Source organism: Epinephelus lanceolatus, chromosome 1 (genome assembly GCF_041903045.1).
Source record: "Epinephelus lanceolatus isolate andai-2023 chromosome 1, ASM4190304v1, whole genome shotgun sequence".
Lineage (NCBI taxonomy): Eukaryota > Metazoa > Chordata > Actinopteri > Perciformes > Serranidae > Epinephelus > Epinephelus lanceolatus.
Window position 1 is genome coordinate 25860419 of NC_135734.1, and position 27826 is coordinate 25888244.

At 42.3% G+C, this 27826-nt stretch overlaps 1 protein-coding gene across 2 annotated transcripts in view; it reads right to left on the bottom strand.

The window, feature by feature from the left end:
• Positions 1 to 27826, bottom strand: part of srgap3 (SLIT-ROBO Rho GTPase activating protein 3) — an 85897-nt gene that overhangs the window by 5174 nt on the left and 52897 nt on the right. The window contains exons 5-20 of one of the 2 annotated variants that reach the window (XM_033626677.2): positions 25080 to 25265; positions 21815 to 21943; positions 16570 to 16791; positions 16320 to 16421; positions 15305 to 15502; positions 14956 to 15040; positions 12024 to 12051; positions 9990 to 10020; positions 9410 to 9470; positions 8705 to 8782; positions 7778 to 7912; positions 7123 to 7228; positions 4267 to 4494; positions 4049 to 4122; positions 377 to 557; positions 32 to 181 (exon numbers count right to left, since the gene is read on the bottom strand). In XM_033626677.2, the coding sequence (XP_033482568.1) occupies positions 32 to 181; positions 377 to 557; positions 4049 to 4122; positions 4267 to 4494; positions 7123 to 7228; positions 7778 to 7912; positions 8705 to 8782; positions 9410 to 9470; positions 9990 to 10020; positions 12024 to 12051; positions 14956 to 15040; positions 15305 to 15502; positions 16320 to 16421; positions 16570 to 16791; positions 21815 to 21943; positions 25080 to 25265 (1994 nt within the window). Of the gene's footprint in view, positions 1 to 31; positions 182 to 376; positions 558 to 4048; positions 4123 to 4266; positions 4495 to 7122; positions 7229 to 7777; positions 7913 to 8704; positions 8783 to 9409; positions 9471 to 9989; positions 10021 to 10511; positions 10615 to 12023; positions 12052 to 14955; positions 15041 to 15304; positions 15503 to 16319; positions 16422 to 16569; positions 16792 to 21814; positions 21944 to 25079; positions 25266 to 27826 lie in introns of both variants that reach the window. The other variant, XM_033626676.2, reaches the window with a different exon arrangement.

Below are 27826 nucleotides of genomic sequence, written 5' to 3' on the forward strand. Positions count from 1 at the left end.
CGAAGAAAAGTGCTGTTTGTATTGTATCCACCTCCCCATGACTCCTCCAAAGTTGTAATCTGGTGACTGTTCACATGGTGACGGAGCATCATTCTTGGATGAACCCTTATCATCCAGCAATGGTCCACTGCTCGCTTCACTATCTGCTTTCTGGCTGAGGTTGTCTGAGAAAGCATCATCCCTGAAAGAGCAGACGCACATGCATGTACACCTTCAGTGATAACATTTTTAAAGGAAAATTAAGAGTAACTTTGTCCAACCCAACAGTTTAGTGTGATGTTGTCAGCTTCACTGATGACAGTTTGAAATGTAAGTGAGAGAATTACATGACACACAATAAACAACAGCTACCAGGACATATTCTGCTGTCACTTACAGGTCTTGGACTACAATGTACTGATGGGGGATAAGGCCATCCACGCCATTGTGGCGGCCCTCCCACCAGTCTTCAGACGCTCGGTGGTACAGAAGCAGGGACGCTCCCTTTTTGAAGGACAGCTCCCTGGGAGTGCGTCCCACGTAGTCAAACTTAGCGATGGCCTCGATCTGTTCCACCTCTGAAAACATTAATAGACATCAACAAAAGGCTTAATCAACTGCTTAATAGACTCAAACATGTCTGTAATCAACAACATAAGTCACAATGCTGGATCTTGTTATGTACAATATATATGCAAAATAAGAAAATAAGGAAAAAAATCAAGAGATCTTGGATTATGTGCTTCTGATTCAATCTTTACTGCATTAACATTATTGCTATGATTCAGTACGTGATGCCTCAGTTTACATTGTAAACCACTCAGACATACTACAGAGTAACAAAGACGAAATACAACAAATGTGTGTTTCCAATAAGTAGTGAACAAATTATTGCGTGACAGGCAGCCACTACTATTTACTTGTATGGAAACTATTTTAGATCACAACAAAGCTGATATAATAGAATGAATTTGCCTGTCTGCAGTGTATTTCAACATGCCAGCCAGCAGGGGTCAGTCAGAGTTAACTGTATGGTTACAGCAATCAGCTCTCACCAAGAGAACCCCCAGTTCTGCACCCCTCTGATTGGTTTTATTTGGAAAAACCTTCCCAAAGGGTGCAAAGACATGACATAGTTGTGAGTGAATAAAGATGAAAAACAGCTTTATCCAAATTTGGTTTCAGTTCCAAAGTAATGACAACAGAAACTGTACACAGTGGTTGCTTGGCTCTAAATATGACACCAACGTCACCCATGAAAACTGAACTGCTGACAAAGGGCACCAACTGAACCGAGTACAGACACCACAGTGCAACAGCAGAGCCCATAATGTCACATAAGATTCTCTCAGCATTAAGGCCAGCAGGAGCTGAGCCTACAGCAGGCAATCAGGCTTTGTTGTCTTCTTAAACTAAGAGCAAAAACAGAAAGAAAGGGTCAGCAGTCATTACACGCGCAGCCAACAGCACATAAATGGAGCTAAAAGACAGGGTTACCCTTCTCTGACCTCGCACACTCCATACTTCACAGACCTGTTCAATGACTCTTCACAGACAGCACAGGAGATATTATTCTGTGTATTACTCGTGTTTTGGCTTTTGTGCCTGGCCCAGTTATGCATTCAAAGCTCAGAGGAGAATTGGGGAAATACTGCACAAAGGAGAAAGTCTCGGGAGAATTGCTGACTAACACTGAACAAAGAGCGAGCAGGGGAGCAGGGGGAGGGAGGGGGAGAGAGAGAGGAGGGAGACTCACTCACACACACACACAAACACAGAGAAAGACAGATCAAAGAGGCAGTGCTGCATGCCAACACTGTTTACTCAACTTGCCTTCAGCTTCAAACATCACATAAGCCTCTGCAATCATAAGCTGTTGCAGTGCAAACCTCACTCACCCCTCAGTCAAAAGCACTTAATAAAAAAGGTCAGTCTGCACAGCTTTCTTATCCGCCAAGACTCCTAAAATCACATCACATATTTCTCATGTGAAATTCATGTCCCGCTTGCCAAGATGTGACTTGTCTTTGATTTTCAATAGTCAGTATTTAAAGTCAACATCAAATGGTAACATGTCTAAAAGTGTGCTGTACAGAAGAAATAATGGTAACATATCCCCTCTAGCTCTGATAATAACTACAGTGCACACAGTCGAGACTGACAGTTTATATGGCTACAAACATAACAAATCAGGAGAATGGGCTGCATGAACAAATAAGATAAAGAGCCATGCTAGTGGTTTTATGAGGCTGTATGCAAGCACAGTGGTGCTCTGAGCTAAATGTTGGGGTCAGCATACCAACATGCTAATGTTTAGAAGGTAACATGTCAAGTTCATCATCTTTGGTTTCTGTGTATGCATTAGTGTTGCCATGATACTGGAATTTCCAACTTTGATACAATAACTTGAAAAAAATAGCGATATTTATGGCAATTGAGTTAAAATTTTTGATTACAAGATAAATATGACAAGGCTATAACATGACAATAATAATTTTTCTTATCTTAGTGAGTAGCAGAGAGCAGCAAAGTGGCGGTAGTCAACAAAGTTTGAGCGAGAAAGCATAGCTGGTAGCGGTGCGTCGATAATGTGATAAATGAGTATTGAAGTTTCAAACATTCAAAACAGACATGTATAGATAAATCAGTATTTTTGGCCATCTGGATCAATATATCAATTAAGCGATCAACGATCCAATGTCAACGATGCAAAGTGAAAACATTGATCCATACTGTCATCTTCAGGGCACGCTTTTATTTTGAAAGTCTGTTTCTCCATCAAATAGCGGGCGGCAGATGGCAAGCAGGATTTCGGAGAAAATACAGGTCAACAGACAGAACACATGCCGAACATAAACAAGATAAAACAAGACGTGGGGCGTCGGTGGCTTAGTGGTAGAGTAGGCGCCCCATGTACAAGGCTGTTGCTGCAGCGGCCCGGGTTTGACTCCAGCCTGTGGCCCTTTGCTGCATGTCACTCCCTCTCTCTCCCCCCTTCACACTTGTCTGTCCTATCCATTAAAGGCTGAAAATGCCCCCAAAAAAAAAATCTTAAAAAAAAGATAAAACAAGACGTAACGTTGCGTACCTGGACGGGCATTTCATCCTATTAACTTCTCACTTCACACAGTACTATTAGCAACTCTTGGTATTAGCGACTTTTAACAATTTTCGACTGAAAAAACATGCACGTAGGCTGAAATTCAAACGTGCATTTCTGTCAGGAGATGCAGTGACTTAAACCCACAGTGAGTAAGAAAAATAATACTGTTACATGTCATTTTTTAAGGTACAAGTAGTGGGGAAAAAGTCTGCTAGCCACTAGGCTAATGCAATATAAATATACTTAAGCTAATAATGTGTGACTAGCAAAAAATAACTGCTTTGTTTCTGACAAAGTTGTTATTGTTGCTGTTGTTATTACTGAGCTTTTGATACAAGTGTTAAATGATCTTGTTTCATGGCTGTTTGGAGAAGTTTGGTTTGGGTTAAAATGAAAACATTTCTTCCAGAAAGGTCCAAAGAATCAATATAATATCGTAAACTGATGAAACTGGTGATTTATACCCCTAGTTAGCACGCTAACAATTGTAACTTAACACTAAACACAATGTGCAGCTACAGAGACTATTAGTTATGTTGCTAGTTTTTTAGGTATTTGGTAACAAAGCAGAGCATTGGACAAATTGAAATTCTGACCTGATTCTGGCATTTGATGGAAAGTCAGGAAATCACAAACATATCCTGAGGGAAACATGAATATCTACCAATTTTCTTGGCAGTCCATTCAACTGTTGTCAGGACATTTCACTCAAAACCACAAATGTCAACATGCTGGTGGCACTACAGGTAAAGTCAAAGGATCACCAGTGTGAGAATGATTCATCCTTTGGGCATGATGAATGTCTGCACCAAATTTTATGGCAAGCCATCCAATCGTTGTTGAGGTATTTCAGTCTGGACCAGACTGACAAACAGACCAACACTGCCATCCCTGGGGACAAACCTGTGTAATAGCAAAGCCCCTCCATAAATAATAGATGAAAAATGACAACTAAGATGTACTGACCTTCATCACTGGTGTGTGGCTCAGTTCCATTGTCAGCTTCGTCAATAGTTCCTGGTTCACTATGTGGGCTGTCACTGTGGGAGCAAATGGACAGAGAAACTCAACACTATATAGAGTAGACCACAACAAATACTAGTTTCATGAACATAATATAAAATAACACAGCTTTGGACTGTAGTCTCAACATAACTGTTCATGTATTCACTGACGATACTCACCAGTACTCCTCCCCCCCAGTCATGCACTTTTCATACACCGGGCCGTCCAGCTCACGCTGATTGGGAAAGATGAGTTCATTGTGGATGATGATAGTCTTGATGACCTCATTAACATGTGCCTGGCACGCTACAGGATCCTGTCCGTCTGGGATTGGCATCAGGGTCGGACCAAAGCAGATTGCCAGATTGTATGGATCCATCATGTTCTCATCACTGTACTGGGAGAGACTGAGGGGCAGGACAGGGGGGCATCGTGAGTTTAATGATGGAAACAACCTTAACAACATCAGATAACAACATAAATACTGTTTGTATCGATTAAGTTGTTGTCTGGTGGTAGTCTGTATTAAAAGACCCGCCGATCAAATTGGGAGAGATAAGGCGACATTACTGTTCTGTATTTTGTGCTTGGGTTACCCTTTTGTAATGTTGCCATGATACCAAATTTTAAACTTTGATACAATTAAACTGCACATAGTGTTGGTACTTAAAAAGTATAGTCCCTAAAAACATACCAACATGTGATGATGTTAATAGTATTGCTTTTAACATGTGGTATCATGAAAGCATACTTTTGAAGACCTCATCTTTTTGTTTACTTTGAATTATAAATGATGTCATATATCGTTAGACTGGTTATTACACTGCTAAACCTACATAAATGAGTTTTGGCCACAAGCTGTGAATCCAGTACTGACATATTATCTTCTTCAAAGCTGAAATGACAAATGTGTGTGTGCAAACAGCATCTTTATACATCCAGCAGACGAGGAGCAACATTAGCATTCATTTGGAGTCATGTTTCTGGTCAGTATCTCAGAATATCTCATTTTAGCTCTGTCTTTGGTCTCCACTAACTCCCGAGGGAAATATCTGACTCTTTAGCTGCTAAATGCTCTACTGTAATCACCAGCTACTTGCTAAATTTGTTGTTTATTGCTGGGCACGCTGTGCACACTGGCTTTTAGAGCTCTTACACTGAAAATTGCTGCCTGCTGCAGCCGAAAACAAGAGTGACCAGAAGAGACAAGTTGTTGGCTGGAAAAACAAAGCAACATACAAGTAGTCATGTGGTCCATTGTTAGAAAAATGTATATCTGAAAAAAAAAAAATATTATAGCTGCTTCAAGTGATCAACTCCATACCGTCTGGAAATGACCAACAGTATGACGCAGACACATCTTAACAGAGTCACAGTCTGGCTTCGAGTGAATTCAAGTTTTGACATACAGTATTACGTGCCTCATTGCATAGCTTAGTCAGACATTTGCTTAAAAAGCACTCTGATTAGCCAACCTCCTTAAACAAACCGACTCAGCCAGCACATGCCACAACCCACTCTGGGTAACCAGATCATTCAGTGCTGCAAGAGGAAGTCATAATCAGCCCTTGCACATTATCAACAAGCTGAGGCTGTGTAGTAAAACCACAGCTGGAACAGCTCCAACATTGAAGGGGGTAAAAAAAAAAAAGAGCAGAGTAAAACCTGGGCTATGAAATCAAACTCTTTGTTCTGCAGGCAAACCCGGTAAAAGGCACATTAATAACATCCATTATAAGAGAACAGGTATACTACTTCAGCGAGGCATGAGTTTCCGAGCACATAAATAACTCCTAAAATGCTGCAGACTGATGTAGCAATAAACAGCAGGTGTTTTTTTTTTCATTTATATTTTTGGATCCTGTCTTTTCACCTGACTGTAGCTATTCTGTTTCTTCAGCATGGATTCTCCCCAGTAGAATTACATTTACAAGTAAAATTAAAGGTTTATGCAGGATTGTTGGTTTCTTTCTGTAAATATACTCACCAGCAAAAGTCAAAAGCCCCTTCTACACTGCCTGTTCAAGGCGGGAATAGCGCTGTTATGCTGCCTCACTGTGCTGTACATAAAGTATGATGTATACCCTTTAATACGCCACGGGAGGTAGTAACAGCCCCGAAATTGTGTCCATATAAACAGGACAGTCTGCAGGACGGAATCGTGGGTGGCACGGGTGTGACATTTTGGCAATGCGTAATACGTGTAACCCACCACAGGAGATTTAAAAAGTAGCAATTAGCAATTAGCAATTAGCAGCTAACTCAACGAAGAAGAACAGTGGCCGTAAATGTCCAGGAATTGGGAAAAAAATGAGGTCAGGGAGCTCCTTACCCTCTGAGCAGAGCATCAGATCAGCTGCCATATAACAGGTATGGTAAATGATTGTTATCGACACGTTAATGCCATTGTTGTTGTTTAGAAAGTGATGTCAGCGCATATATTATATGTCACACTCGAGGCTGATGCTGGTGTGTTACTTTTATGTCCATCATGCCTCTTTTGATTCTGCAATGCACAGATACAGTGTATAATCACACACTGGAGCGGAATGATGCCACTGTCATTTGATTCTGTGTAAAAATGCATGGAGGCGTAAAGAAGGAACTTCATAGCGGCCTTATAGCGTGATCTGTGTGTAAGAAGGACTGAAGTAAAAGCTAACCCCAGATTCGCTCTCGTTTGGTGTTTCACTTCGCTATATTTGTGGGATTTTTTGGTGCTGTGTCTCTTGGGCGGACACTGCTTATTTATTTTAAAGCTGTGACCACACCTGACGACTGTGGGGGTACACGCCCAGGGCACAGTCTCTGCAGAAAAATACACCACCTCACTCTTCTAGTGGGTCGTAAGTGATGATTGAGAGGGATTACTTATGTTTGAATCTGCAAAAAAACTGTATAGTATATCTTTAAGTTTAATATCAAATGACATCACTGTTGTCTGTACAAAAAATAAACTCATCTTCATGCTCGTCTGTGTACACCAAGACCTGTGGCTTAAAATATCTTCAGTGAAGATAGCGGTGCAAACTCACTGATTGAGAAAAGCAAAGAGGTATCTCATGACGATTATGATGGTGCGAGAAAGAGTCACAATGATCTGCTGAATGTGATGCGCTCTCTCAGCTCCAGACTCCAGCTCTGAAACACAAAGGACAGAGACATAAAAGTATAACAACAGTGATTTACAATTCAATAAACAAGACAAATATTGCTAATAAACATTTATATACGTTGGCATCAGCTTTTAACAACACTGCCCACTGAATTATAACACATACCAGACCCTGGCAAAAAGAGAATTGATCAAAGGGAGCAAAAGCAAAAGGAGAGGAGATTCTGAAAACTGTTATTTGACACTTTAATAGATGCCCCCCTCCTGCCTTTCACCAGACCCGTAAGGCACACTGAGTGATCAAACTATTACTGTAGAAACAGCAGGGGAAATGATTCTGTGGTGATCTCGCACACGGCAGACTGATGTGGCCCACACTCTCCTCTTCCTACTGGCTTTCTGTTAAATATCAGCCCTGCTGTTAAGATTGCTTCCATGTGCTGCGCCACATGCCTTTCTCCTCCACAGTAGAGCTGAGTTTATACGAAACTGCGAGCTATGTTTCCTCTTTTCTATTCAACCAGTCCACTCACAGCTGCAGTGGATTTGAATATGGTGTGTTGTGCGTGACTCACTGATGGTAGAGATGAAGTCCAGGAAGCGCTCCTTTGGGAAGAGGGGGTTCTCCAGTCCTCTGAAGTACAGCTTCAGCACCCCTGCCACTGAGTTGATGTCATGCTCATTCTGATCATCAATCAAGGGATCCTCACCTGATAAAGAAAAACATGTGCTTTTAGTGGTGACATTTGATGAGTTCATCGCATTTAAAGGAACAGTGTGTAGGATCTAGCGGCATCTAGCTGTGAGGATTGCAGACTGCAGCCAGCTGAAACTTCTCCCATGTGCCAAGCGTGAACTCCCGGGTAGGATTCCTTCAGTGTTCACTGTTCAGGAGGTTTTTACCATGGGACAAATTATCTGCAAGTCTCTTTCTCTCCATAACAAACAGGCTGGGTGATTGAAACTGGTAAAACACTGAATAAAGCAGTTTCATGATACAAATCAATCTTTTTCCAACACTGGTTGGCTCATCGCAGACAGGCCACTAGCCAAGCACCTGCTAATGTGTGCTCACATATTTTCTCTGATAACTCAAGATCCAGACGTTAAGGAGGTTTTGAGCAGGAGATCTCCTCCTCTCCAAAACAAATGAACATGCTGATTTAAACTGGTAAAAACACTGTAAAATAAAGCAGTTTCACATTAAAAATTTGTCTTTTTCAGATGCCTTCTGGCTCGCTGTGAAGGGGCCATCGCGAAAACATGAATGTCCCTATCTAGAGCCCGCGTTTGGTTTGTCCCTTCTGTGCTACTGTAGAAACACGAGGACTGGCTCCATATGTAGATACAAAGTGCTCATCCAAAAGTAACAAAAAGACTACAACAGGTGATAATACACTAAAGAAAACATACTTACTATATTCCATTTCTGCCAATATATGCCCCTATATCCTACACACCTTTAACAAAGGGAAATATAACACCATCTGTCTTTGACTCACCTCTCTCAAATGAGTTCTTAATGTCATTGACTTCCACCTGTGATCCTGGCACGCGGAATATGCCCTGCTGCTGCAAGCCTGAAAGAAATACAACCCAGAATTTGGAGATTCAGAGTTACGCTAGCCACCATTATCTCCACACCCCAGTGCCAGCTTCACGAAAGTCCATTGGAAACACATAACACAGAGCAGGAAATGTAATCTAGTCATAAAGGGAGATGCGTATTTTTCCATGAGAGGGCCCCTCAGTGAGGCTGCAGCATATGGTTTCAGTTAGAGGGCTCCTAATCAGTTTTCTGGAGTTTCATTAGGTCCAGATCCAGGGGAAAGGCCTGCAGGCTACAGCAATGAGCTGAAGACAGATGTGAAGGTAGACAGGGAGGAGTTATACAGAGGGTTGGGGTGGTTGGCTGAACTGACGAAACCAAGACCAATGGGACTTTGAAAACTCTCCGTGTGTGATCTATTGTTATGAGCTTGTCAAATCACTGGCAGGCAGCTGAGCGCCTCAGAGACTGGAGGTGTAGTGCGGAGCAGGTCAGTCTCTGTACCTGCGGCTATTTGTGGAAATAGATTGGCTCGTCCAATAGCTGCTGTCACTTCTTATGAGGCTGAAGGAGTTTTCAAAGGACTTCATGGTTTGCTTTCTTTTTCCTGCCCTTTCACTCTCACGCAGAAATCACAGTAACATAAAGTGAGTCTCACCATATAGATTGATGTATCTGATACAGCTTTCAACAACAAGTGGGATCGGTTGACCTGAATCCTGAAATAAAATGATGCAAAAGATACATAAATACAGACAGGGCAAGAGAAATTATAGCATAAAAGAATACATAACTAAAAGAGTAAGCAACACCTAGTGTTTTGTGTACCATTAACACAGCATCATTACTAACTACACAATGTCTCAATAAGGAATTAAACATGCAGTATTCTCTTATCAATACATACAATAACTAATCCCGTTCTAATTCACTTTAATTAAAGATATGCAAAACAGGAGAAGTCTAATGCTTCCTTTGATTACAAACCTAATGCCTCATAAACATCCTAATGCCTCATAAACATTTTATTAGGCTAATCTCATGAGCAGTGTTAAACAAACAAAACATCCACAACACAAGCAACTGTTATCAATAACCTGATGTCACAGAGTTAAAAACAGTTATGAAAATAGCAGCATGCAAGTTTAGCCCAAGCAGTAGCCAGTATATTTCTGTTATCAGTCTGAAAGTTTTAGTGCCCTTGTGCCCTGACCTATACTCTCCATTAACACAGGTACCTGAATGCGGGTACGGGCATTCCTTCTTCCTCTGGGACAGAAAGCCGCAAAGCACAGAGTAGCAGAGGAAGAGAGGGCAGAGAAGCACAGAGTTAGAAAAGCTCAGATGACAAATGACCCCTCTGGAGGTTAAAGAAGGCTAAGCACAGGGACCGGCGATAGGAAAGCTACAGAGATGCAGTAAAGGGTCGGGTGCAGTGAGGGACAAAGCAGATCCACTGCTGTCTCCTGCCTCTCAGTTGTCTAAAGAGTGACTGGATTTAGAAATAAAGCCAGAGATGGCAAATTGTTTTGGAGGGGAATAAAGAGACAGCTGACTGCCGCTCTGTCTGCACCAGCAGAACCACGGAAGGGAGGAGGAGGATTAGAGGTTAAACAGAGGCGTTATATTGTGATCAAGGGCAGCTGGAAGAGGGAGGAACAGAAGGCCAAAGTGAGGAAGAGAATGAGAGCAAAGGCTCTAGCTGCCTTCCCCTCCTGCGCCACAGGGGCCGCTCAGTCATACACCACCACCAGAGGTACCTTGATGAAGGTCTCCATATTGCCATTAAACAGCTTATGGTTATACACGGATCGCGGCCTAGGCTTCCGCATTTTCTGTGGTTTAGGGGGAAGGGTGGGGGGCCTGTGAAATGATGGACAAAAGGTACAAAAACACAATGTTCCGTGAAAACTGTCGAACCAAACAAGGAGGTTTGAAAGCAGGTATGAAAAAACATGATCGCTTGATCGCTGAAAAAAACCTCTGTTTAAGTGAAGTAATGGAAAAAGAAAACTCAAAATGAGATGTTTCATCAAAGGTCTTTTATCAGTGATGCATGATAAAAGTCAGGCTTTTAATTACTACCGGTGGGCTGTACAAAACTCTAAGTGTGGATCTTCAGTAAAACACTTTTTGACTTACTAAAAAGAAACCAGAACAGATTAATAAACATTATTAACAAGGCCAATAAATCACCTGCCAGTTGACAACAAGCAATCCAAACATAGCATGTATTGATACACTGTGGAACTGTAAACAGCATATAAAGATGAATGACATGACAGCTCCTCAAAAGTGAAGCCAAAATATCTGTATTGCCCGCTGGCTGCAGTACAGGTCATAAACCCCGCCCTCTCCATGTTGACGAATCGGACAGGGGCCAAACTAAAATATCAAAATACACATCAAAAAACATTTTTCAAAGATGGTTTCTGTAATTTTAGGTTGTTTTTATCACAGTAATACATGCTCAAGTGTTCTTTTCTCGAAATGTTTTTTTTAAATTAGTTATATGATGCTACAAAAGGGGGTGTGATGTCATGATTAACAGCTGCATGTGACGATCAGTGAGCTTGCGATTAGGTCAGACAGGTGTATGAGTAGGAGCTGCATACCCCAGCCCAACTTCCCAATAGCTACTGCACAGACTCTGGCTCTATATGACAGCGCCAGTAACCAGGATATTTTGGCTTCATTTTTGTACAGGGAAAGGAAGTGGAGACGCATCGTCCATGTTTATATACAGTCATCGTTTGGAACTTATTATCACATGTTTTCTATTCTATTATATCAAAATGCAAAAATGTGTTAAGAAAATCATGCATATGTTAACTGAGGTACAGCTAAAAGTTAACACTTATGACAATCCTTTATTAAAGAAACAATAGGAATACGTTGTATGTGCAAGAGGGCGTGTCATTTTTGGAAAGGACAATAGAAAATGCAAAACCATGGCCACTTCCTGACAATTTTTATACATTTAATATTAATATTATGTCCTAATATCACACTGAGCATGGCCATTGTTTGGACACTGCTTGACATTTATTCACTGCAATGTTGCCATGCGGTGTACTCAAATCTAATCAACGTACAACAACAATTCTATTTTTCTAATGTATATAATTTCTTAAATATATATTTTTCTGTTTGGGTGTTCAACTGGCATGCTTTTGTCTTCCCTTCTCTTAAATAGTCTCATGAAATAAAGGGAAAAAACCCAACATGCTTTAAACAGATGTGTCATGGCTGAAAGACAAAGGACGTCATACCTTGTAGTTCCACACTCGGCCCTTTCCCCTGTGGAAACACAACACAACACAACACAAGAAGCACATGTTATATCGTTGTGGTACATATTATACAGACTCCAGTGTCCACCATCACTGAAGGCTTTGATGAGGCACAACACGACTATTGAGAGGGAGAGATGAATGGCGCAGTGCTAACACCATTCATTGGACAAAGCTATTGAGCAGTCGTCGCTGAAACCACAGGGGACCCGGAGGACCCTGTGGGGTTATAGGCCTCCTAGCAAAGCAAAGAAAAGGGGGGGGGGGGGGGGGGGTGTGTGCTGCAGTGTGTATATGTTGGGGATGTCTGTGCTGGTTCACTGAGCCTTTTGTTATTGGTTTCCAACAGCACATGCACATGTTATATAGCATATGCATAAAGAAACCACAGTCTAGAAAGTCATGATTAAGCTCATACTGGTTTTGAATCATTTAAGAATACATCAAAGTTTATGTTTCTGATAACACACATCTTTCAGTCGGATAATTCAAAGACACCCCAGCTTTTCTTTATGAACTGAGCACAAGAGTGTGTCTTTGTCTGACTGGGTTATCAACTGGAAGGCAGTCAATGTACAAAAAAGGGAAACAATGGCACCAAAGCATTCCAACATTATTTCTTTACTCCATATAACAATGGGCAGAGAGAGCAAAGGCTAACCCATTTCTCAGCACATCATTTTGGCAGATGGGACAAGATCTCTGGAGCATTCATGTGGATAAACAACAGCACATTTCCCAGACATCATTGCTCTGAGTGATAGCCTCTGTCCACCTCTGACCAACCAACCTCAAAATTACACAGAGCTTCTCAAGCAAAAACTCTTGCTTGATTTTCCACTAATTTCATCACACAAACTGCCAGAGTCCCTCAGTGGCAGAGAGATATCTATTATATAAACATAAAAGGAGACAAGTACAAATCAAACTGACTGAATAAGGAAAATGGTGACTCCTTATCTGGGAAACAAGGGCTGGCAGATATCCTAGCACCATCTTGTCTGGTGCCAGTGCTCGACATTATGCTTTTATTAATACATGCAGCAAGATGTAAACGCCATGTGGCACTCACCAGTCTCATCTTGTTCCCTCTGTCATGCTCACAAACACCCACACGCATACACAAACATGCCATTTTGGGCGTGAAGCAATGAGCTAATGAGCACGACGCAACCCTGATTGATCACCTGAATAATTAAACACGGGTGGTACCTGGAGACGCAATATGCCGTGTGCATACACCCTCTCAGCTGCTCCACCGTGGACATACAAACCGATCTGTCCAGAGATTGATACGAACTATAATGTGTGTGTTTATGAGTGCAAAAGCATGCAGCTCATTGTTTCCCACAGAGGGAATCACGTCAACTTCTTGAAAGCTCGACAGCACAAAATCAATTATTAAGTGAAGACTTGAATGAATGAATGAATCCAAGGTGTTTAATGTGGAAATATTCATGTGTGTTGCAAGGCCACAGCTGTCTGTGCCTGATGCCCTTCTCTATAAGGTGAACCCCTAATGCAGGAGCAGCTGCGGAAACGGGCCTGGGTCTGGTCCTGCTGATTGATTGGGCGTAAACTGTTCACGGCTGAGGTGACAAGGGGACCCCTGGGGAAGGGAGGGGCAGCGGGAAGCTAGGGGCCAAGGAAAGCCTTTCCCTTACAGCCCTGCGGCTTCACCATGTAGAGAGCAACCAGATAATAATTTAAACCATTGGAATTAAGTGGAAAGGTGAATGGTAGTCTCACATAGCTAGTCCCATCCCACTGTGTGTCAGTGCTGGAGGAACCCATCATAATTCCACCCCTATCCCACCAAAATTAGCACGTGTATGCAGGTTTTTTAAATGTTAGAAAACCTGTTAAAAATAGGCGATAGACTGCTTTCCCACTGGCCGTAGACAAGGGCCACTTACAGGGCTCTGCAGTAGATAAGTAGGCCTACGCCCCTCTGTTTTTGTTTTCCTTATGTGTCACCGCCGGGCTGGAAAACAGGTTAGTAACTGTAGAAAGCAGCATGGAGGCCAGTGAATATGTTACAGTGGTTACTTCTTTTTTGTATCTCTTACTTCTTTTACTTCAGTCTCTCTTTCAGACTCAGCGCCAACTAATTTTGAATGATATTAGAGCATTGCTTATATTGAGACAGGCAGCATTTTGTGGCAGTGTGTCATTTCATTGTGTCGGTAGGGGTAAAATTACAGCATCCAGTAATCCAGATATTGTATTTCCAACACTGCCTATCAAAGCCAATCAGGGCTGGAGTCAATAAATACCTGTGCCTACTGCAGAGTCATCTGTCCTGGGAGTGAATGCAAATTGTTACCTTTCCCATTACATATAAAAGCCAGATGTTAGTGGATTTTTAATCCAGTGGAAAAGGAGCTTGAGTGGGAAAAAGTGCTCCCAGTTGTTTGTATTTCATCTTGGGCGGCGCTAAGCCCAGGTGAGTGGTTGGAAGACCAGAAAAGCACTATACAAGTGCAGCCCATTTACCATGTAGTTTGCTGGCCCAGTGGTTGTTGTTTCACACACAGCTCTAAAATGAAGTCTGGATATAGGTCTGGCTATGTGAGACTAGTCTTACGTAGCAACAGGTATTTTGAAAACAAAATTGGTGACCAATGACAGGCTTATACCCACAGTCTACAACCTGTGAGCCAGTTCAGGGGAATGGATACCTCAAAGTAGATGTGGTCTGCTTTTGGTGTGATAGTTCTGCATTTGAATATCAGCACCAATTTCGTCTTTCCTTCCTGCTTCCCTAAAATATTGTCGTCTTTATAGCCTCCTGTATCTCATTCCCTGCTGCTTATTAGATAACACCTGCACCATTATAACATTTTACAGAGCTGTGGCAGCATTTTGCGGGTCATAGATGAAGACAGACGAAGAGAAAAAGACTCCTTACCTTCGCCTAGTGTCTGCTTCAGCAAGTCATGCTTGGCCTGCAGCTTAATGATGAGGTTACTGCCATTCAGGTACTCCTTGAATTTCTACACAGAGAGATGAAAGGCAACAATGAGCGAGCAGCAGCACTAATCCGGTGTAACACGAGCCCAGTCAAACAATTCAGCGTCGCTCAAATCAGCATAAATTCAATCTGTTCTAGTTTTAATTTAATTTCTATTTTCAGAGCATGTGGAAATGATGACTGATGTCTTGATTTAGAAGGCAGCACAACAGTGGAGGTTGCAGCAGGCTGGCAGCAATTAACAGTTTGGAAGGACAGACAGATCAAAATGATGACGTGAACTCACCGAGAAGTAAAACATTTCAGTCTCCTGTTGGTTCGACCTCCTCTTGGCTACATTCAGCTTGCTCATGTAGGACTCGGAGGCCACAGACTTAATGGATTCAGTGGAGCGGCTGTGTTGGAAGGCATCCGACACGTCAAAGTCCTCTACCGTCAGCATGTCCTGCAGCGTTTGCATGGTGGCATCCAAGGTCTTTCTCACCTGCGCAGATGGGGGAAAACAGAAAGGAAAGAAGATGACAAATGAAGTGTCAGATCTTACTAAGTCTTTTCCTTTTCGTGGCTATTTTTTTTCCAAGTCTTGATGGAACCAAAGTAACTGGTGACAATTTCAAGGGCAAGAGTGAGTGATTTACAGCATTAGCATATTTATATCAAAGACAAATTCACCCCTGAACAATAAACAACCTGGAATTACACTGAAGTGACATCAAGCAGCATCCCAGTATCAGTCCAGAGCAACTGCACTTCAGGCATACATCAGTCTCAGACATGAAATTGAAGAGTGCCTGGCAGAGATACAAATTGTATGTGAAATTACCAAAGGAGGCTTTTTGTTTAGGGCTGAGATTGATAAAGCTCATTTCCAGTAATGGCAGGGCTCGTCCATTATCCTCCAGAGCACAAGACACGGGGAGACAGGAAAGAGGCAGAGCCATTGGCACAGGAGAGTCTAACAGGCTCTGCTTATTATCACCTCCATTTGCACCTTTGTGTCGGCGGCTCGTAATGAGAAAGTCCTCTGTTCATCACAAAATATACTATGTCATAAAGAACTTCATAGAAAACATAACATTGGCGCTGTGACAATCCTAATATATTCTCACCTCCCGCTGAGTGAGGGGTCATTGGAGAGTAATTGCAATGAGAACAGATGGTGATGTGGCCCTCCTACTTGGCTCTGGGGTAATGAAACAGGGCTTTCTGTTTTTTGGGGGGTTGGGGCTTAAGGTGGTGGTGGTGGTGGTGGTGGTGGTGGGGGGGTGCTGGACAGACACAGGACCATCATAAATCCTCACCTCCTCGTTTTCAATCTTTAGCGTAGCTAAGCGAGACTGCAGTTGGTGGTAGCGCATCAGGAGTTCAGTCTGGACGGGCTGCTGGGCGCTCACCTGGCACACCTGAGGAGGCGGACGAGGACACATGGGTTACAGAAGACAAAAAAGATCCATCTTCAGCTTAAATTGCACTTTGTAGTAAAAAACAAACTTAAGTCAGTGAGAGATATCAGTGCTAAGTTTCAAATCTGCAGCGTTCAAAGCATCTCACCTCATCTCCCATGTGTGGCAGGTACTCAAAGCGCATTGGAGGGCAGAACACCTGGTTATGCATATCCATGATCTTGTGCTTGTCACTGCGGGAATCCAGGTTGTCCACCGCGTTCTCTATGATATCCAGTCCCTCGTGGCGTGATGTCTCCAGGTTGTATTCGGCAGATAAGTAGGTCCTGAGGGTGCGTGCCAAGCTAGCATGGTAGCCCAGGTCACAGCACTGCAGAGATAAAATATCAGGTAAATAACAAGCTAAACATTCTGTAAACGTGTCAATAGATGAAACTGCAAAATCAAATCTGAAATAATTAAGAATAATATAACACCACGCTGACAAACAACATTTTACTGCCCTTTCTGGTTAAAAGTTTCACGTCTGTTTTGGACCTGATGCTGCGTTCCATTTACCCTGAAGGTCAGAGGTTTGAGGTCAGAGCTGGGAATGACGTGACACCCGAGTTGATCATATTCCAGCACAAGTCAGAAAACCAAGATGTTATTGTTAACAACAGTTCTGGCCAGGGTAGCCATTGTTTGCAATACCAGTTGATAATGACGCATTACACTGTATTTTGTGCATACAAAAACCAGACCAACATTTCCATGGAGAGCAGCTGGACACCAATGCTAATAAACTGTTAATTACTGCAGTTTTCACTACTGTTAATGCACACAGCAGCCATATTGGATTTTGAGGTCAGGGTTGGTGAGGTTCCTCCGATTTTCTGGGTTGGAAATCCGACTTCAGGGGGTATTTAAGCCAACATTTCTGACCAAGTGCAAATGGAGTGCACCATAAGTGTGCTCCGTTGTGCCTGTAAACACACCCAACAGTGACATCGTGGTGTACTGACCACAACCTGATGTAAACTTCTACATCACTGCAGCAACGTAGGAACTTAGGGTACTAGAAGCTAGCAAAAGATTTTTAACTGCTCTTTAATTTGACATATCAAAATAAATTCATCAGGAAAAGTGGAGGAAATATGCACATTTTAAGTATAAAGTCAGTTAGTTTGAGCACCTTCCATCATGTTCAGACCTATTTAATGGACTAAATCCCAAATTACATCCCGCCACAGGTTACCTTTCAAAAATAGAAGTAGAGTTCACAGAATTACAAGGAGCTAGCACAGTAGGACACCGGGGATAATTACAGAGCCTTATCATACAGAGCTGGATGAAGTAACCTAATTAAGCAGAGAATGGTAGTGAGGAGGTTTAGAGGGAGCTTGAGGCAGCTGACAGCTCTGTGAATCACTAAGTAAACGCTCTTTAACACTCTTTAACACTGAGGAAGTTGTCTTTCTACTTGGGCGCACAAGCCTCATTGCACAACTCAGTCAAAGTGGTTCAATACACACAAGACTAAAGGGAGCAAATTAGCTCCTTTTTAAACAAGCAAACTGAGAACACATTCATATCTGCAGCGGCAGCGGCGGCAGCAGCCTGAAGGAAGCAGATGATCGGGGAGGGAAGATTAGACACGCTCTTTAATCCAAATACTGTTGACCACTTTGTTTTTTATACTCTCATCTTTCTCATTAGAGCTGTGCAAACATACAGAAGATGCATATCCTCCTGAGACCCGCAGAAAAAAAGATTTTAATATTAGATTTTTTTTCACCGTAATTTATGTAAATTGGACGTAAGAGACAAATCACAAAGATCTGTTTCTTAAAAAATGTTATTTTTACATTTTTTAGTAACATGTCTCTTGCAGTGGACACTTGGTCAATTTTCTCCACAAAAAGGACATGACAGTACATTACAAAATTAAATTCATGTAAACATATTGTGGGTGCATATATGCTGCATATTAATATTTGCAAATATTTTCCATTTATTCCATATGCCAGTCATTTTATTCTAAATATGTTCATGGTTACATAGGCTGCATTTACAGTATCTCACATAAGTGAGTACACCCCTCCCATTTTTGCAAATATTTCATTCTATCTTGTCATGGGACAATGCTATAGAAATGACACTTTGATGTAACTTAAAGTAGTCAGTGTACAGCTTGTATAATAGTATAGATTTACCTTCCTCTGAAAATTACTCAAAACACAGCCATCAAAATCTAAACAGCTGGCAACATAAGTGAGTACACCCCACAGTGAACATGTCCAAATTGTGCCTAGTGTCAATATTTTGTGTGCCAACCATTATTATCTAGCACTGCCTTAACCCTTTTGGGCATGGAATTCACCAGAGCTCACAGGTTGCTTCAGAAATCCTCTCCCACTCCTCCATGATGACATCATGGAGCAGATGGATGTGAAGACACCTTGTGCTCCTCCACCTTCAGCTTGAGGATGCCCCACAGGTGCACAGCTGAGTTTAGGGCTGGATACATACTTGGCCAGTCCATCACCTTCACCTTCAGCTTCCTCAGCAAGGCAGTTGTCATCTTCTAGGTGTGTTCTGGGTCATTATCATGTTGGAAAACTGCATTGCAGCTCAGTTTCTGAAGAGGGGCGATCATGCTCTGCTTGGAATTCATGTTTCCCTAAATGAACCGAGCTCCCCAGAGCCGGCAGCACTCATGCAGCCCCAAACCATGATGCTGCCACCACTATACTTGACTGTAGACAAGGGACAGTTGCTGTTAGCTGCATGTAAACGCTGCAGGCAGGAAAATGTGGTTCCTCAGTGGTTCTTTGGTGTAGGTTGAGGTTCTGTATAGCACCGCTGCCATATAAAGAACTTTTTAAGCCCCTTTATGATTCTGTTTTTTTTTGCCCCAGTAAACCAAACTAAACTAAACTAAACTAAACTAAAGTAAACTAAACTACATAGTCCACAAACAGTGATGACATGTTGAAGCAGTGGCTCTCAATCTTTTACCCCAGTGTGCACAGTAACAGTAACATACTGTGTTTCTCAGTGAGCATTTAGTACAGGATTCTTTATTTTTTAAGCCAACATTTCATCAGAATTGATTAATGATGGTTCATATTTTGAATAAAACATTCATTTAGAAGCACAATGACTTGTATCTGTATTATCTGGCCTCATTCAAGGGTCCCCAGGTTCAAAAATGTAAAAACAGTATAGTGCTGTATGGCAAACTAATGGTTCCACTATTTGACAAAGGCACTGTAAAGTACCTTTACAAAACGGGGGTGCTATATAGCACCTACAGTAAACAGGTTCCCCTTTAAGAACTGCGCTTGAGTACTTTCAACACCACTTTTATTTAGAGTGGTGGTTTTGCATGCATTATGTTTATTATGCTAGATAGATATATTGTATGCAAAACCAGCCTTGCCTTACTGTATTCTCACAGCGTTCATCAGTTCTAGGCAGCGTAGAATAAACTCAACACGTTGCTCTGAATTACACTTTGAGTGTTTAAAGTCACTGATGCTGACTGACAAAGCTGCCTTCTTGCTGCGTGTGCATCTGGTTTGATGTGTGGTGAGCAGTTACTCTGACGTGACAATCGGACCCTTTTTTTCCTCCGCTGCCCCGCTTGTGGCAGCCAAACCAGTCAAGCTCACAATCCCATTCCCTGGAGCTCAGCAGGATTTGGGACGACAAGGACCTTTCCATTTGGAGACACTGGATCCACCAAAGCTGCCCAGCAAAGAGGCAGGGATAGCCATGAATCAGGGTCTCAGTATGTCTAGCTACCAACCCACATAGCAAGACAGGGAATTTGGCCTTGGCAGAGATCTGCGCTCTCCGAGTGCCCTTCTAGTTTAAAATAATGTAATGCTCAGTATATTATGGAAGTCTCACTGAAATTACATCTTATCATGCCTGACCTGGAAAATGTGCATCTATCACTGTGACTAATGTGGTGCCGTATGGTGGTCTGGCCTCCAGCAAAAATGTGACAACCAGGTCATTAGCATAGAGAGAAGAGGGAAACACAGACATATTGAAGGGCTGACAGGTTTACCTTTGTGTAAGAAATCTTCATCTATAATATTTAAGTTTTTTGTTTTGTACCGACAGCCACAAAGCCCACACTCACTGCCATTTTTTACCAAAACTCTGCAACACAGGCCTTCATAACAAAGTATGACTTCAAGGGGAATGAATCAACCTTGGTTTATGCTCATCAACAAAATGACTGGCTACAAGAAAAAAGACATGCTAAATATAATTTTGGAAAGACCTAACAAGCTAGCACAACTACCTAATCTAAATAACACAGACTGAAACTCAAACCTTCAATGAAAATAAGGAACAAACTTTACTGGAAGGGAAAAAAACAGTCAGTAGTGGGTGCCACTTTGTGCCGGCTTTGTGTGTGCATCGTTTAACAGTGGAAGTGGACAGAAAAACAGACTACGAAATGGCTAATGACAGATTAGAAAGCAAAGTTTTGCCTCCCTGAAGAGTGAACTGTATGTGTGCATATCTAAAAGAAACAGATACAGACTGTGTTGAATGTTTTTGTCTGAAATGGTCAATAAAGGTTTCCTCATCTCAGTGTTCATCTGCACAGTGACTGGTAGCAGGTCACCCGGGGCTGGGAGCCTGGTGCCAACCACACTGATCGCATTCATGCCTGCATAAACAGAGCCTCTGCTCACCAGCTGACTTTGATCAACTTCCAACCATTAGCGGTTCGCTAAACAAAGTCATCCTTTTAAACAGAGCCAATCAGACTTCCCAGCAGTGTTACTGGTTCATAATTTGAATACAAGTGCTTCATATTCAAGTGTTGGATGTAGGATTTTCTAGACAATCAAAATCAGGATATTACTTTGGGTAATTATGAAGGGAATATTATAGTCAGAGTTACAAAGGCTGCTTCCTCTGCTCTGATTCATAAAGAGAGAGATCACAAAGAGACAATAGACAATAGAAAGAGAGTGAGTGCGTATCTTGGGTAATGTTTTTTACATGGTGACAGTTAGAGACAGATAATACACAAGGACATGCTGTGTTTGTCCCAGCAAAGCTCCCTTAAAATAATCCATCAAAAATATCCTCCTGTAGCTGCGTGATATTGCAGACTGCCGACTAATACTCATGTCAACAGCAGTCAGTCATTAGCACATCAGTGTTAAGTTTGTTGTGCAGAAATTAATAATGAAAAAAAAATGATGGCAAATACAGTCATTGGGGCCGACAGAGCAGCTTGAAAACAAACAGCTAACAGGCTGAGGGTGAATGAGACTCGGGAACAGATGGTGAGAAAAGCGACAGTGCAGCAGAGTTAAATCAACATCAGAAATCCCAGCTGAGAGATGTAAACAAACACGTGCCTCGCGCATACTTACATCAATCATATCAGAGACGTCATGGATGTAATATTTTGCCACAACTGCATTTGTTGCCGCCAGGTTCAACAAATAGTCGTTCCGGGCTTTTGTGCATTTCAGCTTATTCTCGGAGTACTTGGCTTGCCTCTGGGGAGAAGAGAGGAGACAGCAGATGAAGAGAAAAACCATCAGTGCAGGCAAATCAAGCAGTAGGGAGGGTTTGAGTGTTTGCTCAGGCAGCTGTGGCTCTGGGACCGTCAGGCAGGTAGAGATGGCGGGGAAAAGTTTGGGCAAACAGGCTGTAGAGAAGCTGCCTCTAGATAGTAACGTGTTAAGTGCCACAGCCAGGCTCTAAACACTTAAGTACCAGAGGCCCCAGAGTGTGGACGACACTCACACAGAAGCACTTACAGAAGCTCTGGCTTTAGCAAGTTGTGTAATTTTGAAATTTGTTGAAATAAAGGTTTCACTGGCCTGATGAAATGTAGCATTAAAGGAATACTTTGACATTTTATTCACTTTCTTGCACAAAGTTAAATGAGAAGATCGAGTCTGCACAGAAAATATGAAGCTTGGGCATGTAGCCAGTTAGCTTAGCTTAGCTCAGCTTAGCTTAACATAGAGACTGGAAACAGGGTAAACAGCTAGCCTGGCTCTGTTTAACTGTAACAAAATCCAACAACCAGCACCCCTAAGTTCATGAATTAACACATTGTGTCTCGTTTGTCTTATTTGTGTAAAAACAACAACTAGACAGATTTTATTACCTCTGGACAGAGCCAGGCTAATTGTTTCCTCGTTTCCAGTCTTTATGCTAAACTGTGCTAACCAGCTGCTGACCTCTGCTAGATATTTAATGTACATACATGAAAGTGGTGTCTATTTTCTCATCTAACTCTAAGCAAAAAAGCAAAATAGCAAATTTCCCAAATTTTCAAACTATTCCTTTAAAATACATTTAAAAAATGTTAAAATCATCAACATGAACCACTGCACAATGAACTGTAAAAGCGTACATCGTGTGGCCTCCTTAGGGTCGCTCAACAGAATCACATGAGCACTCACAGGTGTGCTAAATATACATGGGTCACATGACCGACCAGCACCTGATCCTTGAACCTGGCTGTGCAGAGGGAGTTCTGTTCCCAGTTCTAAAAGTATTGATACAAACTGCACATTAGAAACCTTGGTCCCCATGTCCACTAAAGTGTTTTCTCCTGGTTGAAAATGCTAGGCGCTTCTCACGAAACGCCCAGCTGGGAGCGCTAACAGTGTTTTTGCAGCTGAGATGCTTTGGTTGCCTCTGGTTGCTATGATACAGAATATCCGTGGATGGAAGTAAAACGGCACAAGGTAGACTTGCACTGGATTAACGGACGGTTGAAGCATGTAGGGAGAAAGGACGGACCTGCCGCTCTATGTGGGCTCATGAGAGGAAACAATGTATAACTAGTATATTGACATATTTCACTTCCACTGTTGTTGTCACTCAGCACTTGTACATATAGCATGTGACAGTTGGTATTTGTGGTACAATATTTGTCCTGCCACTCCTCCACTGGGATTAAATGGCTATATAAAAAGTGACAGTGATGAAGGCTGGGTTTAACCCGAAGTTAAACATTTATAAACTCTCAGCGCTCAGAAAAAAAGCCCAATATGCAGAGCTGAGCGCAGAATAGATGTTTAGTGCCTTGTCCTGCAACTGTTGTTTGTAGTGTAGCATAAATAGGCAGTACTTCCACTGTAAAGAATTACTGTATTTTAGCTAACATTGTAAGTTATCTGTGGGCCTGTATCTCCAGTGTGAATACAGACAAATGCATGCAAATCCACTTAGTGCTAAAGAATATAAAAAAAAAGAACAACAGTTTAAAGCAAGTGACACAAAAACCCAACACATTGATTTTACAAACTGGCGCTTAACAGTATTGACAAAGCATTTTCATTTTAGCAACCCAATGATTCAGACACGACTCAGAAAAGAACAACAAAAGCATCATAATTCTAAAGCGTTATTTCGCTCATTATTTGAATAGTTTGTTTGTACATTTCACCATACACGGACGTGTTATTTCCACTTTCACAAAGCCATTATGATGCAAATTTCAGCAGTGGGTTCAAGCAAAAGAGATTAACTTTTATTTCTTCTTCTTCCTCCTCCAACCTGTTTGCAGGCAGAGTAATGAGACAAAAGCTCAGAAACAAGAAGCAGGGAAAAACATTCGCTGCCACGCTCCGTTATAAATAGTGTTCAGTTCCCAAGCCAAGCTGCATCTCTGAGGATACCAGCCCGAGGAGGGAGACACGCTGTCGTCCTGACAGCCTTTTGATTTCCTGCACCTGAGAGATAATGGGAGTTTCATTTGCATCAAGAAAATTCCAGTAGAAGATCCAGAATAAAAAATGCATGGGTGCATCTAAAGTACATGGTGCTCCAGAGACCCCCGGCCCTACACTGCTGGCAGGGAAGAATTTACACAAAGTAGAAATCTGCATAAGATGGAAAGAGAGTCAGGTTGTTGGCTGGGAGTACTGCTGTTGCTCAGTGCGGATCTGGCTGCAGACCTACAGTCCTCTCCTGAGTCCTTCTGGCATTATATTACTGTGTGCTGCTGGTCTACCCCTCCCTCACTCTATCTTTAAGTGAACCCAACAAATCGAGCTGGCTCTCCAGTTACAGAGCTAGACTCAAACCTCCTTATTCAGCTTTGAAAAGAATCTGCTTAACCTGCAGTAACTGTGAACATTACTTACATATTGCCATCTTTTCAGTAGATATGGTGAACTTTAAACATCCGACAAACATTATCATTCATTGGGAGTCAAATCTCTGGCCCCCTGGAGACTATAAATCCAATATTCACTCTTCTTTTGTCTTGTTCTTTACGAACTCCTGAGGGAAGTATCTGATTCTGGCTGCTAAAAGTACCACTGTGTGCACTAGCTAGTCGCTAACTTTGTCTGCTGTTGTTGCTGGGGGTAGTGTACAGTGGGTTTATCAATACGGCTGCTTGCTGTGACAAATAATGAGGTTATGAGAGCGGTGAGAGTGGACCTGAAACTCCCCAAAAAATAGGCTAAAAGGAGCGACAAAGCTCAGTAGAGTTCAGAGGAACTGCAGGTTTACTCCTCACTATGAACGACCCCTTTCACAATGCACAAAGAAATTTAAAGTATTGTTATTACAAAAATATTTTAGCAAGAAGCCTCCATGCATGAAGATGAATGACGCTTTATATACTCGTAAACAAACACAACACTATCCATCCCTCATACTCACCTTCTCTTTCATCTTCTCAATCTTCCTGACGAAGCCGCGTCTCGGCTGGCGGTCCTCGTGGCGCAGGAGGTTCACGTTAAGATCTCCGGACTTGCTGAACTGCTTCTCCTCCTGCTTCTCTGCATCCTTCAGCTTGCTCTCTGCGCTGATGCTTTCAGTGTGGTACATGTGGTATGTTTTCATCACCTGCAGGAGGAGCATGACAGGATTTCAACACATTGTTGATTGAAGGGGCTTATCATCACATTTTACAGTATTTTTTTATGATAGGTTGAATTGACAAGGTTTAAAGATGCTAATGATGTTAGGAAAAAGTGACGTATCAGGGGTTACCCTGGTTTTAACAACACTACATTCAGTAGCCCTCAGACTGAGAAAATACAAGGGCAACAGTTGCTTGGTGTGTCACATTAGCCCTTTTTAGATAGGAATTGTGCAAATTTGCAGGAAAGCCCAATCAGTCTTTTTTCAGCATTGGCAGTATAAAAACAAAATCGGGGAGTGCGGCAAAATGCTGCCTACTTACTTTTGTTTATACAGAATGCGCCTTTTTCAGGGCAATGGGGGGCGTGAACAAGTAACAAAATGTGTAGCTCAGCGTGTAACGTAAACAGTGACGTGGGAGGGAAGCCGCAGCTAGTCAGTTTTTCGGCGATTCTCTCGTAAACCATCCCCATCATCTGATGGTTAATGGCCTCTTCGTTTGCGAGGACAAGGAGGGCGCGCAATTCCTTGTCTCTCCAGTTGCTCATCTTTACAGTGTCTGTCAGGTTTGTGTTTCCCTCTTGCTACTAGGTGCTCGCTAATTCCTGCTATCAGCTGTTTCCTGTTTACCACCGCCAGGGCTCGCACGTGCGGCGTCATCAACAGCTCCTCCCACAAGTCTTCAACAGCCACTCCCGTTGCGGAAGGCAGCCTCGGTCTGTTTAAATTAAAAGGGTTCCACCAATATGACAATTGGGCACCTTGGATCAACTCATCAATCCGGCTCTGTGTGTCTAAACGCTCGCAGCTTACTGGCAAAACGGCCCAACATTCGCAGGAAATCTGGCAGTGTAAAAGGGGCTATTGAAACAGATGAGAAGGGTTTATATGAATGCTTTATATAAAATTAGGGCTGCAACAATAAGGTGGATCATTGTTAAGTCAATCAACAGCAACTATTTTGATGATTGATTGCTCATTTCAAAGCAAAAATGCCGAACATTCTCCAGTTCCTGCTCCTCAAATGTGAGGATCTGCTGCTTGTCTTTGTCATATATGACAGTAAATTAAATATATTTGGATTTGGGCAGTAGTTCAGATTGAAGAAGCAAATTGAAGACAGAGTTCCTGTCTGTCTACAGCTAAAAGGCTTCATTGGTATTTTTGGTCAGCCAGCCTTACATATGTAGTGGAGCCCATTGCTGTGAGTTGTAAAAGGACATATAAACAATCCTTAATTCAGTTTGACAACTGACATTGGCACCACTAATAGAAACTTCAAGGTGGATCAACTTGAGAAGTGATAAAGATAGTTTAACAACCTTCACTGTGGGCCAACAACTGAAAAAGCACACCACAAAGACATGTTTGTGCTTTTGTGCTTATTTACCCATTCACAACCACCCACACCTGAACACTGACTTACAATAGCACTGCTGTGGTCTTGATATTGCCACATTCCCTCCAATATGCAACCAACAATAAAAAGATGAAAAGGAAATATCACATTTTTCAAGGTCCTCTGTGTCATTTCCTTCCAAAATCTGGTTTGATCTGAGCTGTTTCATGGTGGCCTGGTGGATCAATTTGGGCGTCAATGCAGCGGTAACACAGATGTCACTGCATGTGGAATATTTTAAGCGAATCCAGGGGCCCGGGGTTGTGTGTGGTTTCGTCTTGGCTGTCAAATCCTCAACTCACCCCCTCACAACCTCTTCACTGTCACTTTCCCAGCCTTTACATTTTCTACAGTAATTCCTGATCACCCCAGACTTTGTTCATATTCAGCCCTTTTGTGTAGCAGAGTGACGGCATTGTTCTCCGTGCTCTCTGCAGTTACCTCTTCTCTTTGATCTCTACTTAGACGTTCAAACTTTTGACACTCAGACACCCCACGCCCCAGTCAAACATGGTGATGACAAGACTGTAGTGACAGAAAACCCTCGTTAGACAAGACAGAAGCATCCTGTGTCTTAAACTCGCCCCAGATGCTCATTGAGAGAGTCTCTCCTCCTGGAAGCCCACTCCTCAGCCTCATAAAAGAACGTCCAGATGTGAGCTGCATCTTCAAACGTCTTCAGCATTTTCTACGAACACCTCAGGAAGTTACCCAGTCAACATAAACAGTAATTTATGTGTTTCCTGTGATCAAGCAAGTAATGCTCACTTGGTGCTGGACTTAAGCAGCAGGGGTTCTTTAATCTTTGGGAGAGCTACTCATCAAAATCACATGTTTGCCGTTGGGTCACTCGCAACCATGATATTCCACTGACCTCCAACCCTGTGACAGTAATATTTACCAGTGCTGCCACTTGAAAGGGCTCTATTTATTCCCCTCTGTGTGCTGTGTGAATAAATACTACTCCTCTCCAGGCAGTGTAGGAACTCTTGGAAAAACAAGAACAACAGAGTGACAAAAAGCTGCGAGGCAAACACCTGAAAGTAAAATAAATACATGGAATAAAAGCCACAAGTGTATTCTCGGAGTGACAAAGCTCGACATCGATGCTGCTGCTACTCCAGGAAGAGAGAAACTAGGCTAA